General features: G+C 44.1%; 1 protein-coding gene and 1 pseudogene across 1 annotated transcript in view; one reads left to right on the top strand and one right to left on the bottom strand.

The window, feature by feature from the left end:
• Positions 1-915: 915 nt before the first annotated feature.
• On the bottom strand, positions 916-1,486 carry LOC101136086 (coiled-coil-helix-coiled-coil-helix domain-containing protein 2-like; annotated as a pseudogene).
• A 6,398-nt stretch (positions 1,487-7,884) lies between these two features.
• FLT3 (fms related receptor tyrosine kinase 3) overlaps positions 7,885-19,204 on the top strand; it is a 97,763-nt gene continuing 86,443 nt past the window's right edge. Inside the window, exon 1 of the mRNA XM_019039485.4 lies at positions 7,885-8,452. Within this exon, the coding sequence (XP_018895030.4) occupies positions 8,410-8,452 (43 nt within the window). The 5' untranslated portion in view covers positions 7,885-8,409. The remainder of the gene's footprint in view (positions 8,453-19,204) is intronic.

Below are 19,204 nucleotides of genomic sequence, written 5' to 3'. Positions count from 1 at the left end.
TTCTATTGATTTTGAAATCTATCCGTTAAGGGCTGAATTGTGTCCCTTAACAGGACACAATTTTTTTGTGGTCCTAAAAAACATATTTTTGAGGTCCTAACCCCATATTCCTCAGAATGTGACCTTATTTGGAGATAGGCTTTTTACAGAGGTAATCAAGTTACAGTGAGGTCATTGGGTGGGTCCTAATCCAATATGACCGGTATCCTTATGAAAAGGGGAAATTCAAATGCAGCGCTACACAGACACGCACACAGGGAGACTGCCACGTGAACATGAAGGCAGAGGTTGGGGTGATGTAGCAGAAGCCAAGGAGCACCAAATATTGCCTGCAAACCACCAGAAGCCAGTACAAGGCTTGGAACAGATTCTCCATGACAGCCCTTAGAACCAACCCTGCCAACACCTTGATCTTGGACTTCTGGCCTCCAGAACTGTGTCTGTGGTACTTTGTTATGGCAGCTCCAGCAAACTAATACATTATCTGTTGCGAATAATTCTAAGGAGATGATTATTTTGAAATCATCTTAGACATAAAGGAAGAACTATCAATTATGAAATTCTGCAGTTGGAATTTTGCAGTTTACCTGTGTGCCACCAATTGCATAATGGAAACAGATTCCAGGGTCCTGTTATTGTTCATCCCATTTAGATGGGTTAATAAAAACACAGTAAAGAGCAGCTCATGAGTTCTAAGCAGGGGTAGTCATCTTCCACACATTCAGGATAAGTTAACTTGTCCAATATTTCAAATCTTTTTTTTTTTCCCTTGGAAGAAAATGACTTTATTCTAATTAACTCACAAAAAATAAAATCATAACAGCTCTTTTAAGGAGGCCACACAAACATTTGCCCAGCCCCAAATTCTACAGAGTAGGAACACCCCCTTCCATTTCAATTCAGAAGCAAGGAAGCTAGGAATGACACAAGAGGTTTAACTGATGGTTACACTTTATACCTTCACTATCAATTCTATTTTTATACTAAATTAACTTGGTTATAGAGCTGATTTTCCATTTCTCCAGGTTGAACTTCTTGATCAGGCCAATCGTTTTGCCAGTCGGCACTGTTTCAGCACCTCATTGAAACCCTCACAGAGCTTGATGTCACCATGGTTCTGGGCACACTCCAGAAACTGTTTGATCTCATAGAAGCAAGGCTGCTGCTGCTGTGCCAGCTGGGTTCCCTGAGGCTCCTGGTAAGTGATGTCAGGCCTCGCAGGCTCAGCATTACTTCCTCCACTAAACCCCCCAGTAATGGCATGACCCAGTGTGTGCCCCACGGCAGAGCCCACAGCCACGCCAGCTGCAGTGGTTGCCATCTGGGCCATCAGACGGGGCATAGCAGCAGGAGAGCCAACTGTAGATGGGGGTGCCGCTGCTGGTGGCTGAGCGGCTAGTGCTGGCCTGGATGCAACTCTCATCTGAGGGGCCCAGCTGGCTAGAGGGGTCATGCGGGAGGTGCAGCTTCAGCTTCCACATGGCATCCTAGGTACGCAACGGCTCGGCCTTTTCTTCAAATCTTTTTTATTCAAAACCTTTTATTATAGAAAATGTCTAATAAAAAGTATAATGAACTTATATGACTGTGGCTCAGGTGCAACTACTGGTGACACATGGTTAATTTTGATTGCTCCACTCAAACCCTCCACATCAGATGATTTTGAAGAAAATCTCTGGCTTTATGTCATTTTTTACAGCTTCACTGAGATCCAATTTACATGTCTATAGTTCACCTATTTAGCCTACAATTCAGTGGTTTTTAGTGTATTTACAGAGTTGAGCAACCATCACCATAATCTAATTTTACAATAGTTTCATCATCCCAAAAAAAGAAACCCTGTTCCCATTAACTGTCACTCCTTATTCCCCCTCAATCTTCCCATTTCATATCATTTTTTCTGTAACTATTTCATGTGTACCTCTGCAAAGATAGGAATGATTTTTAAAATATATAACAATGCTATCATCACACGTAATTTTTTTTTTTTAATGGAGACAGAGTCTCTCTCTGTCCCCCAGGCTGGAGTGCAGTGGCGCAATCTCGGCTCACTGCAACCTCCGCCTCCTGGGGTTCAAGCAATTCTCCTACCTCAGCCTCCCACACACATATAATTTTTTATAAAATAATATCAAAATTAAAACCAGTGATCACATTTTCCCAATTATTTTATGTATATTTTTCGGGTTACTTGAATCAGCATCCAAATAACATCTTTACATTGCACATTACAATTGCTTGATATTGTAATGTCCTTAATATATCTTAGGTTTCTTTTAATTTATAGGCTCCATCTCTTTTTTTATTTTCTTACAAATTTTCGTTGAAGAAACCAAGATATTTGTTCCATACAGTTTCCTAGGTTCTGGAATTTTATTTATTATTTATTTATTTATTTATATTTTTTTGAGATGGAGTCTTGCTGTGTCACCCAGGCTGGAGTGCAATGGTACCATCTGGGCTCACTGCAACCTCCACCTTCTGGGTTCAAGCGATCCTCCTGTCTCAGCCTCCTGAGTAGCTGGGATTACAGGCAGCCGCCACCATGCCCAGCTTATTTTTTTATTTTTAGTAGAGACGGGGTTTCACTATGTTGGCCAGGCTGGTCTTGAACTCCTGACCTCAAGTGATCCGCCCCCCTCAGCCTCCCAAAGTGCTGGGATTACAGGTGTGAGCCACTGCACCTGGCCTTTGGAATTTTAAAATTATGTCCCTGTGTTGTCCCATATTCCACTATCCCATGTATTTCCTATAAATTGGTAGTTGGATCTGGGATCTTCAGGTGTGCGCCACCAGGCCCTGGAATCTTAATCAGATTCAAATATCATTTGTTTGTATAAGAATACCTTGTAGGTGAAAATGTGTCAAACTTATTTATTTATTTATTTTTAATTATTATTTTTTAGAGACAAGATCTTGCTCTGTTGCTCAAGCTGAAGTGCAGTGACACAATCGCAGCTCACTGCAGCCTCAACTTTCTGGGTTCAAACAATCCTCCTGACTCAGCCTCCTGAATAGCTGGGACTACAGGTGTGAGCCACATACCCGGCTAATTTTAATTTTTTTTTTCTAGAAGTGGGGTCTCCCTTTATTGCCCAGGGTGGTCTGTAACTTCTAGGCTCAGTGATCCTCTTATCTCAGCCCCCCGAAGTGCTGGTATTATAGGTGTGAGCCACTGTGACTGGCCTCAAACTTCTTTAATTTTCCTTTTTTTTTTTTGAGATGGAGTCTTGCTCTGTCGCCCAGGCTAGAGTGCAATGGCACCATCTCGGCTCACTGCAACCTCCGCCTCCTGGGTTCAAGTGATTCTCCTGTCTCAGCCTCCCTCCCAAGTAGCTGGGATTACAGGTGCGTGCCACTGTGCCCGGCTAATTTTTGTACTTTTAGTAGAGACGGGGTTTCACCATGTTGGCCAGGCTGGTCTCAAACTCCTGACCTGTGATCCGCCCGCCTCGGCCTCCCAAAATACTGTGATTACAGGCATGAACCACCGCACCCGGCCTTTAATTTTCTTTTGTTGTGAAATACATCATACTCACAGCAGTGTGTAAAAATAATTACATAGATTAAAGAATAACAATAAAATGAACATCCAGCACCCACCACAGAGGTTAAAAAAAAAATACGGTGTGATTGGACATGGTGGTCCACACCTGTAGTCCCAGCTACCCAGAGGCTTGAGTCCAGGAGTTCAAGGCTGCAGTGAGCTATGGTCGTGCCTGTGAATAGCCATTACACTCCAGCTTGGGCAATGTAGCAAGACCCTACCACAAAACAACAATAAGGTATGTTAGCACCTCAGAAATCCCCAGTTTGTCTTCTGTAATTAAACCTCCTCTTCCCACCCCATACCAGACGTAACCACAATCCTGACTTTTGTGGTAATTATTCCTTTACTTTCCTTATACCCCTATGAATGTATTCCTAAGGAGAATATTGTTTGCTTCCGCCTTTATGTCTATTATTCCATGACTTGCTTTTCCCCCTCAACATTATGTTTTTGAGATTCATTCATGGTGTGTCAGGTAACTGTAGCTCATTCATTTACACTGTTATTTAATATATAGGTATTTTATTATGACTGTACTGCAATTTATCCTTTTGTTGGTGGGCATTTAGATTGTTCCCAATTTTTTGATATTATAAACAATAATGCTATGAACATTCTTATACTTGTCTCTTGGCACATATGTGTTTCTTTGAGGTTTATATCTGGGGCTGAAACTGCTGGCTGGAGGATATGTTCAACTTTATTAAGATATGCCGAATTATTTTTCAAAGTGCTCACACCCATTGGGATGTCCACCAACAGTGTGTGGGTGTTCTCCATTGCTCTGAATTCTTGTCAACACTTTGTATTGTCAGATTTTGCCAATTGGTGAGTTCAAAGCCCCTATTAATAAAAGATGTGTAAAATTATACTATAAAGTTGATATCTCAACTGAATTCACATGAACCCTATTCAAATATTCCTTTTGTTTGTCCCTGATTTTCAGGAAAACATAAGGCTTTGTAAGTTAAAAATGACATTAAAGTATTTCACCTGTGAGCTGCTACGAAACTATGTCACAATTTTTGGAGAGAGAGAGGAAAGGGAGAGGAGATATTTGTGTGACTTAAGGGGTGGAAACATGGTATCAAGATGCTGGTAAGATAGATGACCACTTACTCATGGCTAAGCATCATGGTGCTAAGAATCTAGATAAAATACATCCTTTCATAGAGTTAGCACTAGACACTCCATTCAACCCAGAAACAAACTTACTCTTCTCTTTTCCGATTTCTCCTGTTTCAGCTCATTTCTTCTAGTTGCTTTTGACCCTTTAAGAGTTTCTTTATTACAGAATTCCTATCATGAACTCTGACACCAAAATTTCATACTTGGGCATGCATACCTGGGCGTGTAATCCAGGACTCTAGACAATTTCAGGCTACTTTCCTTAGGGTTGCTGTGAGGAAGAAATTAGTTCTCATATTAGATATGACTCTTGGCACATCTCAAAAAAACATGGGCATTACTTCACCTTCTGTTAGCCTATACCTCATACTCCAAAATATTTCAGTCTATAAGATTTGCTCCTTCTAGAATTATTTTTTCCACCAATTTCCACGGAAAATCAAGTGTTCCTAGAAACCATTCCTGGCTGGCCGCAGTGACTCACACCTGTAATCCCAGCACTTTGGGAGTCCAAGGCGGGTGGATCACGAGGTCAGGAGATTGAGACCAGCCTGGCCAAGATGGTGAAACCCTTCTCTACTAAATATACAAAATTAGCTGGGCGCAGTGGCGGGTGCCTGTAATCCCAGCTACTCAGGTGGCTGAGGCTGGAGAATCGCTTGAACCCGGGAGGCGGAGGTTGTAGTGAGCCTAGACCGTGCCACTGCACTCTAGCCTGGGCGACAGAGCAAGACTCTGTCTCAAAAAAAAGAAACCATTCCTAACTTCTCCTCTCTCACCAACCCCCTTTTTCATGAAGATCTCTGTCTTGTGTCCAAGATTCTTGGACAAAGCAGCAGTATCTTTATGATTTTGTATCCTGAATACTGCTGCACTCAAGCTGATGTTCTGCAAATCTGTAATAATCAGTTTCATTTTTTTTAGTTTTTCATTTTATTTATTTATTTTTTTGAGATGGAGTCTCCGTCTGTCGCCCAGGCTGGAGTGTAGTGGCGCGATCTCGGCTCACTGCAACCTCCGCTCCCCAAGTTTAAGCAATTCTCTGCCTCAGCCTCCTGAGTAGCTGGGATTACAGGCGTGTGTCACCACGCCCGGCTAATTTTTTGTATTTTTAGTAGAGACGGGTTTCACCATCTTTGCCAGGCTGGTCTTGAACTCCTGACCTTGTGATCCACCTGCCTTGGCTTCCCAAAGTGCTGGGATTACAGGCATGAGCCACTACGCCCGGCCAAGACCAAGTCTTGCTCTGTTGCCCAGACTGGAGTGCAGTGGCATGATCTCAGTTCACTGCAACATCTGCTTCCTGGGTTCAAGCAATTCCCCTGCCTCAGCCTCCCGAGTAGCTAGGACTACAGTGCCACCACGCCCAGCTAATTTTTGTATTTTTGTTAGAGATGGGGTTTCACCATGTTGGTCAGGCTGGTCTCCAACTCCTGACCTCAAATGATCCAGCCGCTTTGGCCTCCCAAAGCGCTGGGATTGCAGGCATGAGCCACAGCGCCCAGCCAATCAGTTTCCTTTAAGACAGTAATCGAGCTTTAAATAGAAGGTAGTGTGTTAGGTCTTGGCCATTGGAAGCTTGCTTTTCTCCCCATAACCAGCCTGTTTCATTGCTTTATCTCCTCATGTTTCACTTATTTCAGGCCATCTTCCTTCACTTCTGTTTCTGACCTAAGGTAGACACAACACTCTTTAAAAAAATTTTTAAACCCCCAGCAGCTACACAAAAACTTAAAAAATTTAAAATTGAGGTAAAATACACATACATAAAATTTACCATCTTAACTTTTTGTTTTTGTTTTTGTTTTTGTTTTTGAGACAGAGTCTCACTCTGTCACCCAGGCTGGAGTGCAGTGGTGTGATCTCAGCTCACTGCAGCCTCTGCCTCCCGGGTTCCAGTGATTCTCCTGCCTCAACCTCCCAGGTAGCTGGGATTACAGGCATGCGCCACTACGCCTGGCTAATTGTTGCATTTTTGTAGAGATGGGGTTTCACCATGTTGGCTAGGCTGGTCTCGAACTGCTGACCTCAGGTGATCTGCCCACCTCGGCCTCCCAAAGTGCTAGGATTACAGGCATGAGCCACCGCACCCAGCTTTAGCCATTTTTAAGTGTACAGTTTAGTAGCGTTAAGTACATTCACATTGTTGTGCAACCAGTCTCCAGAACTCTGCTCATCTTGCAAAACTGAAACTCTGTATCCATTAAACACTGGCTCCCCATTTCCCCCTGCCCCCAGCCCATGGTAACCACCATTTAACTTTCTGTCTTTATGAATTTGTAATGGGATACAGTATTGTATTTTTTGGGACTAGCTTATTTCACTTAGCATAATGTCAAGATTCATCCATATTTTAGCTGTGTCAGAATTTCCCTCCTCTTTAAAGCTGAAAAATACTCAGTCGTATGTATACACTGCATTTTTGTTTATCATTCATCTGTTGTGGACATGGGTTACTTCTGCCTTTTGACTACTGTGAATAATGCTGCTTTCAACACGGGTGTACAGACATCTCTTCAAGACCCTGCTTTCAATTCTTTTGGCTACATGGCCAGAAATGGAATTGCTGGACCGTATTTTTTTTTAATTTTTCGAGAAACCTCTATAGTGTTTTCCATAGTGGCTGCACCATGGTAGACACTTCTAAAGTTTCTGCCATACCCTAGGGGAAAGAATTATTGTACTGTAGACAACATCTAAGGAAAAGAACTGTATGGCCAAGAGTAAACAGTCAATTTTCATGCTTTATTAGAAAATAATTAAAATAATTAAGAGCGTGGAATTCCTAGAATTGGGAGAGACATTATGAACCATTTGGTCCATCCCTTTCCTTTACGATGAGTAAACAGAGGTTTGTGGAGGTCAAACGGCCAGTTAAGTAAGGGAAGAACCAGAATTGGCATCCAGAGCTTTCCAATCCTCAACTTATTGCAAAGAAAATAATAATAATTTTCAACTCGAAAAATTATGCGATGAAGAACAAGAACTATTGAGCGGATGATTCGCAACATCCTCTGGGATGTATTTTCTGTGTGTTTTGTTTTGAAGGCTGTTTGTTAACCTCCCTAATTGCCTTGGTTGACATTGAAACCCTGCCTGTTTTTCTTGATCCCGCCGCTGACTGGGTCCTGAGCATCCTAGGAGATGGAGGCAGAGACAAAGGAAATCAGTCCACAATTAAGAATGGAATGATTCTTAATGGAATGCTCGCCTGTGCGCTGGCGGGAGTTGCCAGCGTGCCGAGCGGATTCAGCGCCTTTCTCAGGGCCTCAAAGATCCCAGCGCACTAGGAGGGTGGTTTGTGGCTCCCTGCAGTCCCCACGCCCCGGATCCAAACGACAGAGTTCGGAGACTCACAGGGGCAGCAAGGCGGCAGAGCCGCGGAGCCAGTGCAACTTCTCCGGCGGGACCGCGCCCAATCTTCCCCGCCGCAGTCGGGGAGCCCCGGGGGCCGCCGAGCACAGGCTGCGGACCGCGGCGGGCACGTGGGCTCGGCTGCAGCGCTGCGCCAGGCACCGGCTGCTCGGCTCTGCCCAACCTCTCCGCTCCCGCCTCGGTCCCTGCCTCTGGGGAGAGGGTTCCTCCCCCCTTCCACTTTGCACCAGTCCGAGGGAATTTGCGGTCGGTGACGCGCATCCTTAAGAGAGCCACCTGCAGCGCGGGGCGCGCCGCTCCAGGCGGCATCGCAGGGCTGGGCCGGCGCGGCCTGGGGACCCCGGGCTCCGGAGGCCATGCCGGCGTTGGCGCGCGGCGGCGGCCGGCTGCCGCTGCTCGGTAAGGCCCCGCTCGCTCGCTCGCAGCCCCTCGCGGTCCCTCAGCCCCCACCCCGCAGTGTGGACCCGGGCGCGCGCCTCCTCCGGCCCAGCCGCCTCGCTCCTCCCCGCGCTCGCTCCTTCCATTGCCTCCCGCGCCCCTCCCCTCTTTCGCGCCCTCCGGACTCGCCCACTACTTGCCTGCGGCCCCGGCTTTTCCCACCCCGCGTCCTCTTCCCTCTTCTCCGAAGTCTCTCCTCTGGCTCGGGCCGCGGTCCCGAGTGGCGGCCCGGACTTCGCAGACGGCCTCGCCGAGGCGCTGCGCCGGGTCTGGGGCAGCTCGGCCCGCGCGCTCGGGTGCTGGGCCGTCAGTGGGAGTCTGCGGCCGCGAACTCAGCGCCAGGTGGCCAAGGACCTCTCCTGGCCCGGCCCTTGGATACTGTAGATACCTGGGTGTCGTCTTTAACTCTTCTTTTGAGGTTTTGATTTATGGAGGGAACTCTGATGGGAAAATGCGTCCGCGTTCTCCCCTAGAGCGAGTCATCCTCAATAAAGATACCCCCCAGCCCCGCCGAATTTTGGTTGGATCAACGAATAGTTTACCTAGGAAATATTATGCAAACAGATTTACATATTAAAATACTAGCTGTCCCTTTCTTCTAGTCTCTTCTTATCCTGGCATTAAACCCCAAAGGGGTTTTCAAGGACTCCGAGGACTGTCCCCAAAGAATCTGCTGGGTAGCATAGTTGTTATTGAAAAAAAAAAATCTTCCCATCGGTTCGCGTCAGCTTTCTATTTGGAAAGATGAGAGGACTGAATCGAATTTGGGTTGAAGGCGACAGAGTTCTGGGAGCCCGGCAGCTCCGGTCCCTGTCCTAGGTCTGCAACCTTGGGACTGACACTCACCTCCCCCGGCCTCCGCGTCCTCATCTGTGCAGTGAGGGAGTCCGTCCGAGTCCCCTTCAGCTCTGAAATGCTAGGACTTGAAGTCTCTGTGGTAAATAGAGAAAATGCTTGCAATATAGAAGTGCAGGAATTATATCCAATAGCTTTTGTTACAAATAATTCTGAAATATAAAAAGTAAAAAATGGAAATCGGGGGAAAAGAGTTGAAAAACAAAGACATTTTAGTTCTTAAATAGTTATCTTTACTAGTTAGTAAATCTGTAATTTCAAATGTGTAGTACAATATGTTTTCCAGATTCCATTAATACAAAATGTTAGCTTTCTATTATGTATGATATTAAGTAGTAAGTGCATTTTTCAGAAGCATAATAGGCTTTCTAAATGTATAAGCATCAATACTTGCAACGATATTTAAGCTGCTTTGAATTCTTTTATATTTAGGAAAGAATTCAGAAATTTCTATATCTCTCTCTCCAGATATTTCTAAATGAAGTACAATTGGCACACAGTAAATATGCACACATCTTAAGAGTACAATTTCATTAGTTTTCACATATGTACGTGCCCAAATAACCACGATCAGACTGAGATATAGAGCAATTCTAGCTCCACCCTCTCTGTCAGTACCCCCTCCCCAGGTAGCCACTATTCTGACTTCTGATGCCATGGATTGCTTTTGCCTATGTTTGAACTTCATGTAAACCAAACCATCATCGTGTGCTCTTTTACGTCCACCTTCTTTTACTCAACATTATAATGATAAGATTCAACCTTGTTCTCTGTAGCAGTGTTTTTTTTTTAATTGCTGGTACCATTCCGTGGTATGAATAGATGTTATAATTTATTTTATCCATTATGTTCATGAAGCACATGGAAGTTGTTCCAATTTTGTGTAATTATGCATAGCACTGCTGTGAACATTGTTTTATATATGGTGGACATAAACACCAATATAAAGGATTATGCCCACAAGTAGAATTCCTGGATCATAGGGAAGGGATATGTTCAGGTTTGGTAGATACTGTCAAACGGTTTTCCACAGTGGTTATACCAATTTCCACTCCCACTAGCAGTGTATGGCAGTTCCAGTTCCTCACATCTTTGCCAATACTTTGTATTATGGATTTTCTTGAATAAAGAAGGATAAAGTGAGAAGCTTAAACATGAGAACTTTAAAATGGTTAATAGCCTTAAATTCTTTGAATTAGAACATGGGATCCCAATTTCCCTTATATTGTAATCACTACTTTTTTTTTTTTTTTTGAGATGGAGTCTCGCTCTGTCACCCAGGCTGGAGTGTAGTGGCGTGATCTCAGCTCACTGCAACCTCCGCCTCCCAGGTTCAAGCGATTCTCCTGCCTCAGCCTCCTGAGTAGCTGGGATTACAGGTGCGTGCCACCACACCCAGCTAATTTTTGTATTTTTAGTAGAGACGAGGTTTCACCATGTTGGCCAGGCTGGTCTCGAACTCCTGACCTCAGGCGATCCACCCACCTCAGCCTCCCAAAGTGCTGGGATTACAGGTATGAGCCACCACACCCGGCCATGCCCGGACTTCTATTCATCATTTATTAATAATGATGAAGCTTTCTAAGTGGGATTTGAAGGAGAGGAACATGTTCCCAATGGGCTTTTCTGCATTATCTGCTGATACTGGACAGAGAGAAGTATTTCAATATTTTAAGAGCTATGATACTACCTTTTTCATTAGTGTTAAAAAAAATTCATATTCAAAGCCTTGAACTGCACATTTGAGTTGCCATTCTTTGCTCTTGTTGCTTATCTTAGTTTATTTGCCTTCTTGGAAACTCCTAGCCCAAGGGGGAATGATTCAGGAGAAAGTGGAGGGAAGGGACACTCAGCAAAGCTTGGTTTGGATCGGATGTGAGCCCAGACCTGCCGACCTGACATTAATGTCCCCTCTGACTCTGAAACTCTAGTTCTAATTTTTGCCATTATATAGGTGTAGATTGGATATTCATTTCTTTTTAGGTACTTCACGTCTGTCTATAGTAAATTATCCTCTTAGGTTTAATTGTGAACTTCTTGCCTTACATTAAAAATGGATTAACTTTTTATAACTAAGAAGGCACTTTCAGTAACTCTTAGCTATTGGTAAATATTTGTTATTGGATTCTCCTGTTGTTTAAACTGAAAAACAATCAGGCAATGAGATATTAAATGGGAAGGAGGAAGACTTACTTATATTCCAAGGGAAGACTTCAGATAAGAAAAATGAAGAGAAAACATGCATTAGGAAGAAAAAAATCTGTTTTTATTTAACAAACTTTAATTGAATACCCATTTTTTTCCTTCCTTCCTTCCTTCCTTCCTTCCTTCCTTCCTTTCTTTCTTTCTTTCTTTTTCTTTCTTTCTTTCAACAGTCTCCCTTTGTCATTGAGGCTGGAGTGCAGTGGTGTGATCACAGCTCACTGCAGCTTCAACCTCCTGGGCTCAAGCAAGCCTCCTACCTCAGCCTCCTGAGTACCTGGGACCACAGGCACGTGCCACCACACCTGGTTAATTTTTTGAAAAATTTTTTGGTAGAGATGAGATCTCACTGTATTGCTCAGGCTAATCTTGAACTCCTGGGCTCAAGTGATCCTCCCAAAGTGCTAGGATTACAGGTGTAAGCTACCGTGCCTGACAGAATACCTATTTCTACTATTTCTTGCTAGGCACAAGCGGTACAAAGATTAAAGAGATGGAGGTAGGGGAACTTGTGTATAAATAACCAATTTTATTTTTTTAAGAAATGTGTGGTCATTGCCTTTCCCCAGGAAAAGTATTTCAGTATGCTTTCTTTTATTAAACCTTCCAACACAGTTATTATGATTACTAAATATACATTAAAAATTGCATGAGTCTGGCTGGGCGCGATGGCTCACGCTTGTAATCCCAGCACTTTGGGAGGCTGAGGCAGGCAGATCACTTGAGGAGTTTGAGACCAGCCTGGCCAACATGATGAAACCCTGTTTCTACTAAAAATACAAAAGTTAGCCAGGCGTGGTGGCGGACGCCTGTAATCCCAGCTACTTGGGAGGCTGAAGCAGGAGAATCACTTGAGCCTGGGAGGCAGAGGTTGCAGTGAGCCAAGATTGCGCCATTGCACTATACCCTTGGTGACAGAGTGCGACTCCATCTCAAAAAAAAAAAAAAAAAAAATTGCATGCGTCAATGAAGGAAGCTTTAGCCTGGTCAGAAAAGGGATCCCAGTTTTTTGCCACATAAAACTACTTTTTAAATTTTTTTTGAGACAAGACCTGGCCCTATCACCCAGGCTGGAGTGCAGTGGTACAGTCTCGGCTCACTGCAGCCTCTGCCTTACGGACTCAAGCAAGCCTCCCACCTCAACCTCCTGAGTTGTGGGACTACAGGCATGCACCATGACACCCGACTAATTTTTGTATTTTTTGTAGAGATGGGGTTTCACTGTGTTGCCTAGGCTGGTCTTGAACTCCTGAGCTCAAGCAATCCTCCTGCCTCAGCCTCCGAAAGTGCTGGGATTACACATGTGAGCCAGTGTGCCCAGCCTAAAACTACTTAAAAATGGAGATATAGTATTGTATTTAATGCTTATGGGAAAGAAAATGCTCTTCCATTTAAAGTAAAAGGAGCAAACTGTTCCAAAGCTAAATATGGTCATCTTTTAGGTCTTGGGAAGAAGCACTTTTCCAAATCATTCTTTAAGCAAAGGTATTGACTACATTTTACTCTGGGAGGGTATTCCTGCTCATTTGAGAAGCCCACAAAATGCCTTGGCTTCAGCAACATATCCACGGTTCTTTGTGTTCCTCTCATCTCATCCTTGCATGACACTCGGCAAGCAGGGTGACAGTAACTAACCCCTATCATTCAAGTTCAAGATTACAATCTTGCTGCCTCCCCACATACCTACCAGACATTGCCTTAATCTTTGGGCAAATATTTTGATTTGACAAAAAGCAAATAATCTCAAGAGTATTGTATTTTATCATTTTTCTTGACTTTGAAAGGGATCTTGTAGATAACAGGAATAAGAATTTGGAGAGGGGGCCGGGCAAGGTGGCTCATGCCTGTAATCCCAGCACTTTGGGAGGCCAAGGTGGGCAGATCACGAGGTCAAGAGATCAAGACCATCCTGGCCAACGTGATAAAACCCTGTCTCTACTAAAAATACAAAAATTAGCTGGCTGTGGTGGCGCACGCCTGTAGTCCCAGCTACTCAGGAGGCTGAGGCAGGAGAATCACTTGAACCTGGGAGGTGGAGGTTGCAGTGAGCCAAGATCATGCCACTGCATTCCAGCCTGGAGACAGAGCGAGACTCCTTCTCAAAAAAAAAGAGAGGGGAAACCGAAGGGCTGGAAATTGGCTTAGCTTGGTCTTGACACTGTGCTGTATCCTTTATTCCCTCTGAAATAGCAAATTCTTATGAACTTCACAGTAGGTGGTTTGTCTGCGTAGAGCTTTTTGGTTTTTTGTTTTTTCTTATATACCCAGACTGCTCACCTGCAAGCTTTTTGGTTTTTATCAGGAGACTTTGTGATCTTAAGATGTTTTTCTATGACTTCCAGAAAAGCTGTATCCACTTCTCAGGTAGTCATAGTTATAGGGTCGAAGATTTTTCTGTCTTTGGGGAATCTCTGAGTTTTATACCTAAGTGATTTAGTTATTCTTGGTTGATACTTTCTATGGCTGCATTATCAGTGGTTTTGAAGTAATGAAAGCTTTTGTAGAAGTCACTACTGGTCACTAATTTGACTCACGCAATTCTGTTCTATGGGTACCAACACATGTGAAGGAAATTTTAAAATAATATAAAAGTAGGCAGAGTGCAGTGGTACACACCTGTATCCCCAGCACTTTGGGAGGCCTAGGTGGGAGGATCACTGGAGCCCAGGAGTTCAAGACCAGCCTGGGCAATACAGCGAGACCCAGTCTCTACAAAAAAATTTAAAAATTAACTGAGCGTAGAGGCACATGCCTGTAGCCTCAGCTACTCAGGAGGCTGAGATAAGAGGATAGCTTGAGCCCAGGAATTTGAGGCTGCAGTGAGCTACGACCATGCCACTGTACTCTAACGTGGGTGACAGAGCAAGATGCTATCTCTTAAAAAAGAAAAAAGAAAGGAAAAAAATATATAAAGTGCACACAGTGTTCTTTTGTGGCCACAGAAATTGCATAAGATCCTAAAAGAGGAACCATTTTTTTTTTTAGGTTAAACAGTAAAAATATATATATTTTTTTACTGCTGTCATTATAAGGTCAATTGGTAGCCAAGAATCTTCCATAGAATTATTTACAGTCTATGCTAAAGCAGGCTTTAGTGTATAAGACAGTGTATAAGATAGTCACTGAATTCGGTCTTCGAATATTTTGTTATTTGAGTTATGCTTTTCCTAATGTTTGATATTATGTTCTTGGAGGTAATGCCCATAGATATATTAGGACTAAAAACACATTTAGGAAACGTGCTGTTTTCTGTGGCAGAGAATGTCTCTGCACTTAAGTTCCTCATTTGTAAAAAGGAGATAAGCAGTATCTTACTCCTTCATCAGATAATACTTGTAAAGCACAGCTGCACTCCTTGTTAGGCACGTGTTTTGCAGAAAGAAAAATATATGAAGTCTGAAGACATTAGGATTTGGAGTCACAAGATTTGCCTGCTTCTCTCCTTCCCTCCCTTCTTTTTTAATTCCCTCCCTCCTTCCCACCCTTCCTCCTTCCACAGATGTTTTTGAGCGCCGTCTATGTCTAGGACCTGTGTTAAATGCTACACAGTACTGTTTCCTGCCCTCAAAGTATAATGTTAGGGGTGTTGGTGGGAGAAGGTCAGACATATAGAAAGAAAATTGCAGTGGAGTTTTAGAAATATGCACAGTGGCTGAACCTCTAACCCAGACTGAGAAGGTAAAGCAAAGCTTCCAAGAGAAGGTGATGCCAGAGTCATACTGGGAGAGAAGTAAGACTTGTCAGAGAAAGAAGAGGGTGAGGATGTTCCAGGTAAATAGGACAGCAAATGGAGTTTTCCACAGATGGAAAACTATGATTTCATTCTGAGTTGTTGTGACACAATGTATAAGGTCGCCAGGATTAGAGTAACTATCATTTATAAAGTTGTAATTCAGCAAATTATTTGAAGATTTCTAATGAATAGGTTTTAACAAAAGAAAATTCAGGGTTGCCTGAGCATAACGTGTAATGTGTAAGGGATACTTTGGTGATGTGTTATGTTAAGTGGTTGGACTTTATCATGTAGACCAAGAGTCTCTGGATGGTTGGTCTGACGTGGGGATCCATGCCTATAGTCCCAGCTACATGGGAGGCTCGCTTGAGCCCAAGAGTTCAAGTCCAGCCTGGCCAACATAGCAAGATCCCATCTCTAATTAAAAAAAAAAAAGAGGCCAGGTGTGGTGGCTCACACCTGTAATCCCAGCAGTTTGGGAGGCCAAGGTGAGTGGATCACTTGAGCCCAGGAGTTTGAGGCCAGCCTGGGCAACATGGCAAAACCCCATTTCTACAAAAAATACAAAAAAAGTTAGCCAGATGTGCTGGCACGTGTCTGTAGTCCCAGCTACTAGGGAGGCTGAGGCAAGAGAATTGCTTGAGTCTGGGATGTGGAGGTTGCAGCGAGTCCAGATCACACCACTGCACTCCAGCCTGGGTGACAGAGCGAGACCCTGTCTCAAAAAAAAAAAAAAAAGGTAGTCTCTGGATGGATTTCAGGGGGTTTGTTATATCTTCCCTCTGTGTGTGTATGTGTGTGTGAGCATGCATTTTTTTTTTTTTGGAAAGTGAGTTAATTGCTACCTTCAGATTTTCAAAGGGGTTTGTGACTCAAGAAAGGGTAATCATTGCTGTTGGTTCTGGAGGGCTTTAAGCAGAGGTGTGACATGCTCTGATTTGTATTTTAGAAAGACAATTCTGGTGTCTGTGTGTAGGATGAATATGGGGCCAACAGAACTATGGCAGGGAAGTTGTTGGCAGTAGTCCAGGCCAGAGATGATAACGAGGGCTTGAATTAGGGTAATGGTGATAGAGATGTGGAGCTGAGAATTGCTTTGAGAATTATCAAGTAGTCAGAATGTTAGCTGAGCATGGTGGTGTGCACCTGTAAGCCCAGCCACTCTGGAGGCTGAGGCAGGAGGATCACTTGAGCCCAGGAGATTGAGGCTGCAGTGAGCTATGATCCTGCCACTGCACTCCAGCCTGGGTGGTAGAGCGAGACCCTATCTAAAAAAAAAGTCAAAATGTAAGGGTTGGCAATTGCCTGGGTAATGGGAAATGAGGCAGAGGGAGGAGTCAAAAATGGCTTCTGGGTTTCTGGATCCTGTGACGCTGGAGGTTTGCCACTGAGGAGGATTTGGGGAGAGGGAGGAGAGAGGGAGATAGGAAGAGGTGGGGCTTAGGGAGGAGAAAGGTGAGTTAAATTTCCATTTGAGTTTAAGGTTCCTGGCGGGGGTTACCCAGATATATAGTTAAAGACACAGAAGGTATGAATTAGGAACTTGTGAGCAGATATATTCTTTTTTATTTTATTTTTATTTTTTGAGACAGAGTCTCGCTCCATCACCCAGGCTGGAGTGCAATGGCGTGATCTTGGCTCACTGCAACCTCTGCCTCCTGGGTTCAAGTGATTCTCCTGCCTCAGCCTCCCGAGTAGCTGGGACTACAGGCGCTGTCCACCACACCTGGCTAATTTTTGTATTTTTAGTAAAGACGGGGTTTCACCATGTTGGCCAGGCTGGTTTCGAACTCCTGACATCAAGCGATTCACCTGCCTTGGCCACCCACGGTGCTGGGATTACAGGCGTGAGCCACCACGCCTGGCCTATTTTTTATTTTTATAGAGATGAGGTCTTGCTGTGTTACCCAGGCTGGTCTTGAATGCCTGAGTTCAAGCGACCCTCCCACCTTGGCTTCCCAAAGTGCTGAGATTACATGCGTGAGCCATTGCACCCAGCCTCACCAGCAGATAGACAGTAGTTAAAATTATGAGAATTTATAGAGAAAGAACATTGAATGAATGAGTTCAGAGAATGAAACCTTAGAGTTACCCAGTCTACTGCCCTCATTTACCACAGGAAGAAAATGGGGCCCAAAGAGGATAAATGAGTTGCTCAAATTCAGTTTTCAAAGCTGATAACTTTCAGAAGAGGGACTTGGAACTCTGGTCTCCAACTCTTTGCCTCACAGAAGACAGCTTGAAAATGAAGTGTCTTGACATCCTCTGGTTTGTTTCATAATGTGTAAAATAAAGCCACAACTCTTTAAAGTTTTAGATTAATGTCAACTTTTGTTGTACTTACCCCCACCCCCATCCCAGTACTGTCCCTTCAAAGTGTACCACTTTGAGAGCTCTTTTTCAATTCCAAAGTTGTCCTCACTGCTCAGAATGTGTTTGGAACTGGATTCTGGGAATTTCCATTAAGGTTTTAGAATGAATTTTTGGAAAGAACCTTAATATTGATGGTGGCAAATTTCCTTTGGCTTTGTTCTTTTGTTGAGGGGGCAGGGGCGGACAGGTCCCACTCTGTCACCCAGGCTGGAGTGCAGTGGCATGATCTTGGCTCACTGCAGGCTTCACTTTGCGGACTTCAGTGATCCTCCCACCTCAGCCTCCTGAGTAGTTGAGACCACAGGTGTGCACCACCACACTAGGCTAATGTTTGTATTTTTGGTAGAGATGGGGCTTTGCCATGTTGGCCAGGCTGGTCTCTTACTCCTGAGCTCAAGTGATCCTCCTGCCTCGGCCTCCCAAAGTGCTGGGATTATGTGTGAGCCACCGCGTCTGGCCAGCTTTTTAAAAAGTCAGGTTTATTGAGGTACAATTTTCATACAGTAAATTTCATCCTCTTTAGTATGCAGTTCTATGAGTTTAAGAAACAAATACAGTCATGGAACTGCCACCACTACCAAGATATAGACATTTCCATTCCCCTTAAAAGTTCCCTCATGGTGGTGCACAGTGGCTCGAACCTGTAATCCCAGCACTTTGGGAGGCTGAGGCAGGCGGATCAAGAGGTCAGGAGTTCAAGACCAGCTTGCCCATCATGGTGAAACCCTGTCTCTACTAAAAATACAAAAAATTGGGCATGGTGATGCACGCCTGTAATCCCAGCTACTCAGGAGGCTGAGGCAGGATAATCATTTGAACCTGGGAGGCGGAGGTTGCAGTGAGCTGAGATTGTGCCACCACACTTCACCCTGGGTGACAGAGACAGACTCCATCTAAAAAAAAAAAAGTTCCCTCATGGTGGGGCGCAGTAGCTCACGTCTGTAATCTCAGCATTTGGGGAGGCCGAGGCGGGCAGATCATTTGAAGTCAGGAGTTTGAGACCAGCCTGGCCAACATGGTGAAACCTTATCTCTACTAAAAAAAATATATATAAAACTTAGCCGGGCATGGTGGCAGGCGCCTTTAATCCCAGTTACTCGGGAGGCTGAGGCAGGAGAATTGCTTGAACCCAGGAGGTGAAAGTTGCAGTGAGCCAAGATCACGCCACTGCACTCCAGCCTGGGCAACACAGCAAGACTCCGTCTCAAAAAAAAAAAAAAAAGTTCCCTCATGCCCTTTTGTAGTCAACCCTGATCCCTACCCCAAGCCCCTCACAACCAGTACTCTCTTTCCTGTTTTCATTCCCTTTATAGAATGTCATGTAAGTGGAATCTTATGATATGTAGCCTTTGAGTGTGTTTATTTCACATAGCAGAATTATCAGATTTATCTGATCAGATGATTGTTACGTATATCAGTAATTTTTTCTTTCTGGTGCTGAGTAGTATCCTATTGTATGGATAGGCCTCAGTTTGTTTATCCATTATCCAGCGACTGGTCATTTGTTTGCTTCCAGTTTTTGGCAATGATGAATAAAACAGCTATAAATA

This window comes from Gorilla gorilla, chromosome 14, assembly GCF_029281585.2.
Source record: "Gorilla gorilla gorilla isolate KB3781 chromosome 14, NHGRI_mGorGor1-v2.1_pri, whole genome shotgun sequence".
Taxonomy (NCBI): Eukaryota; Metazoa; Chordata; class Mammalia; order Primates; family Hominidae; genus Gorilla; species Gorilla gorilla.
This window is presented reverse-complemented; position numbering and strand designations above follow the sequence as displayed.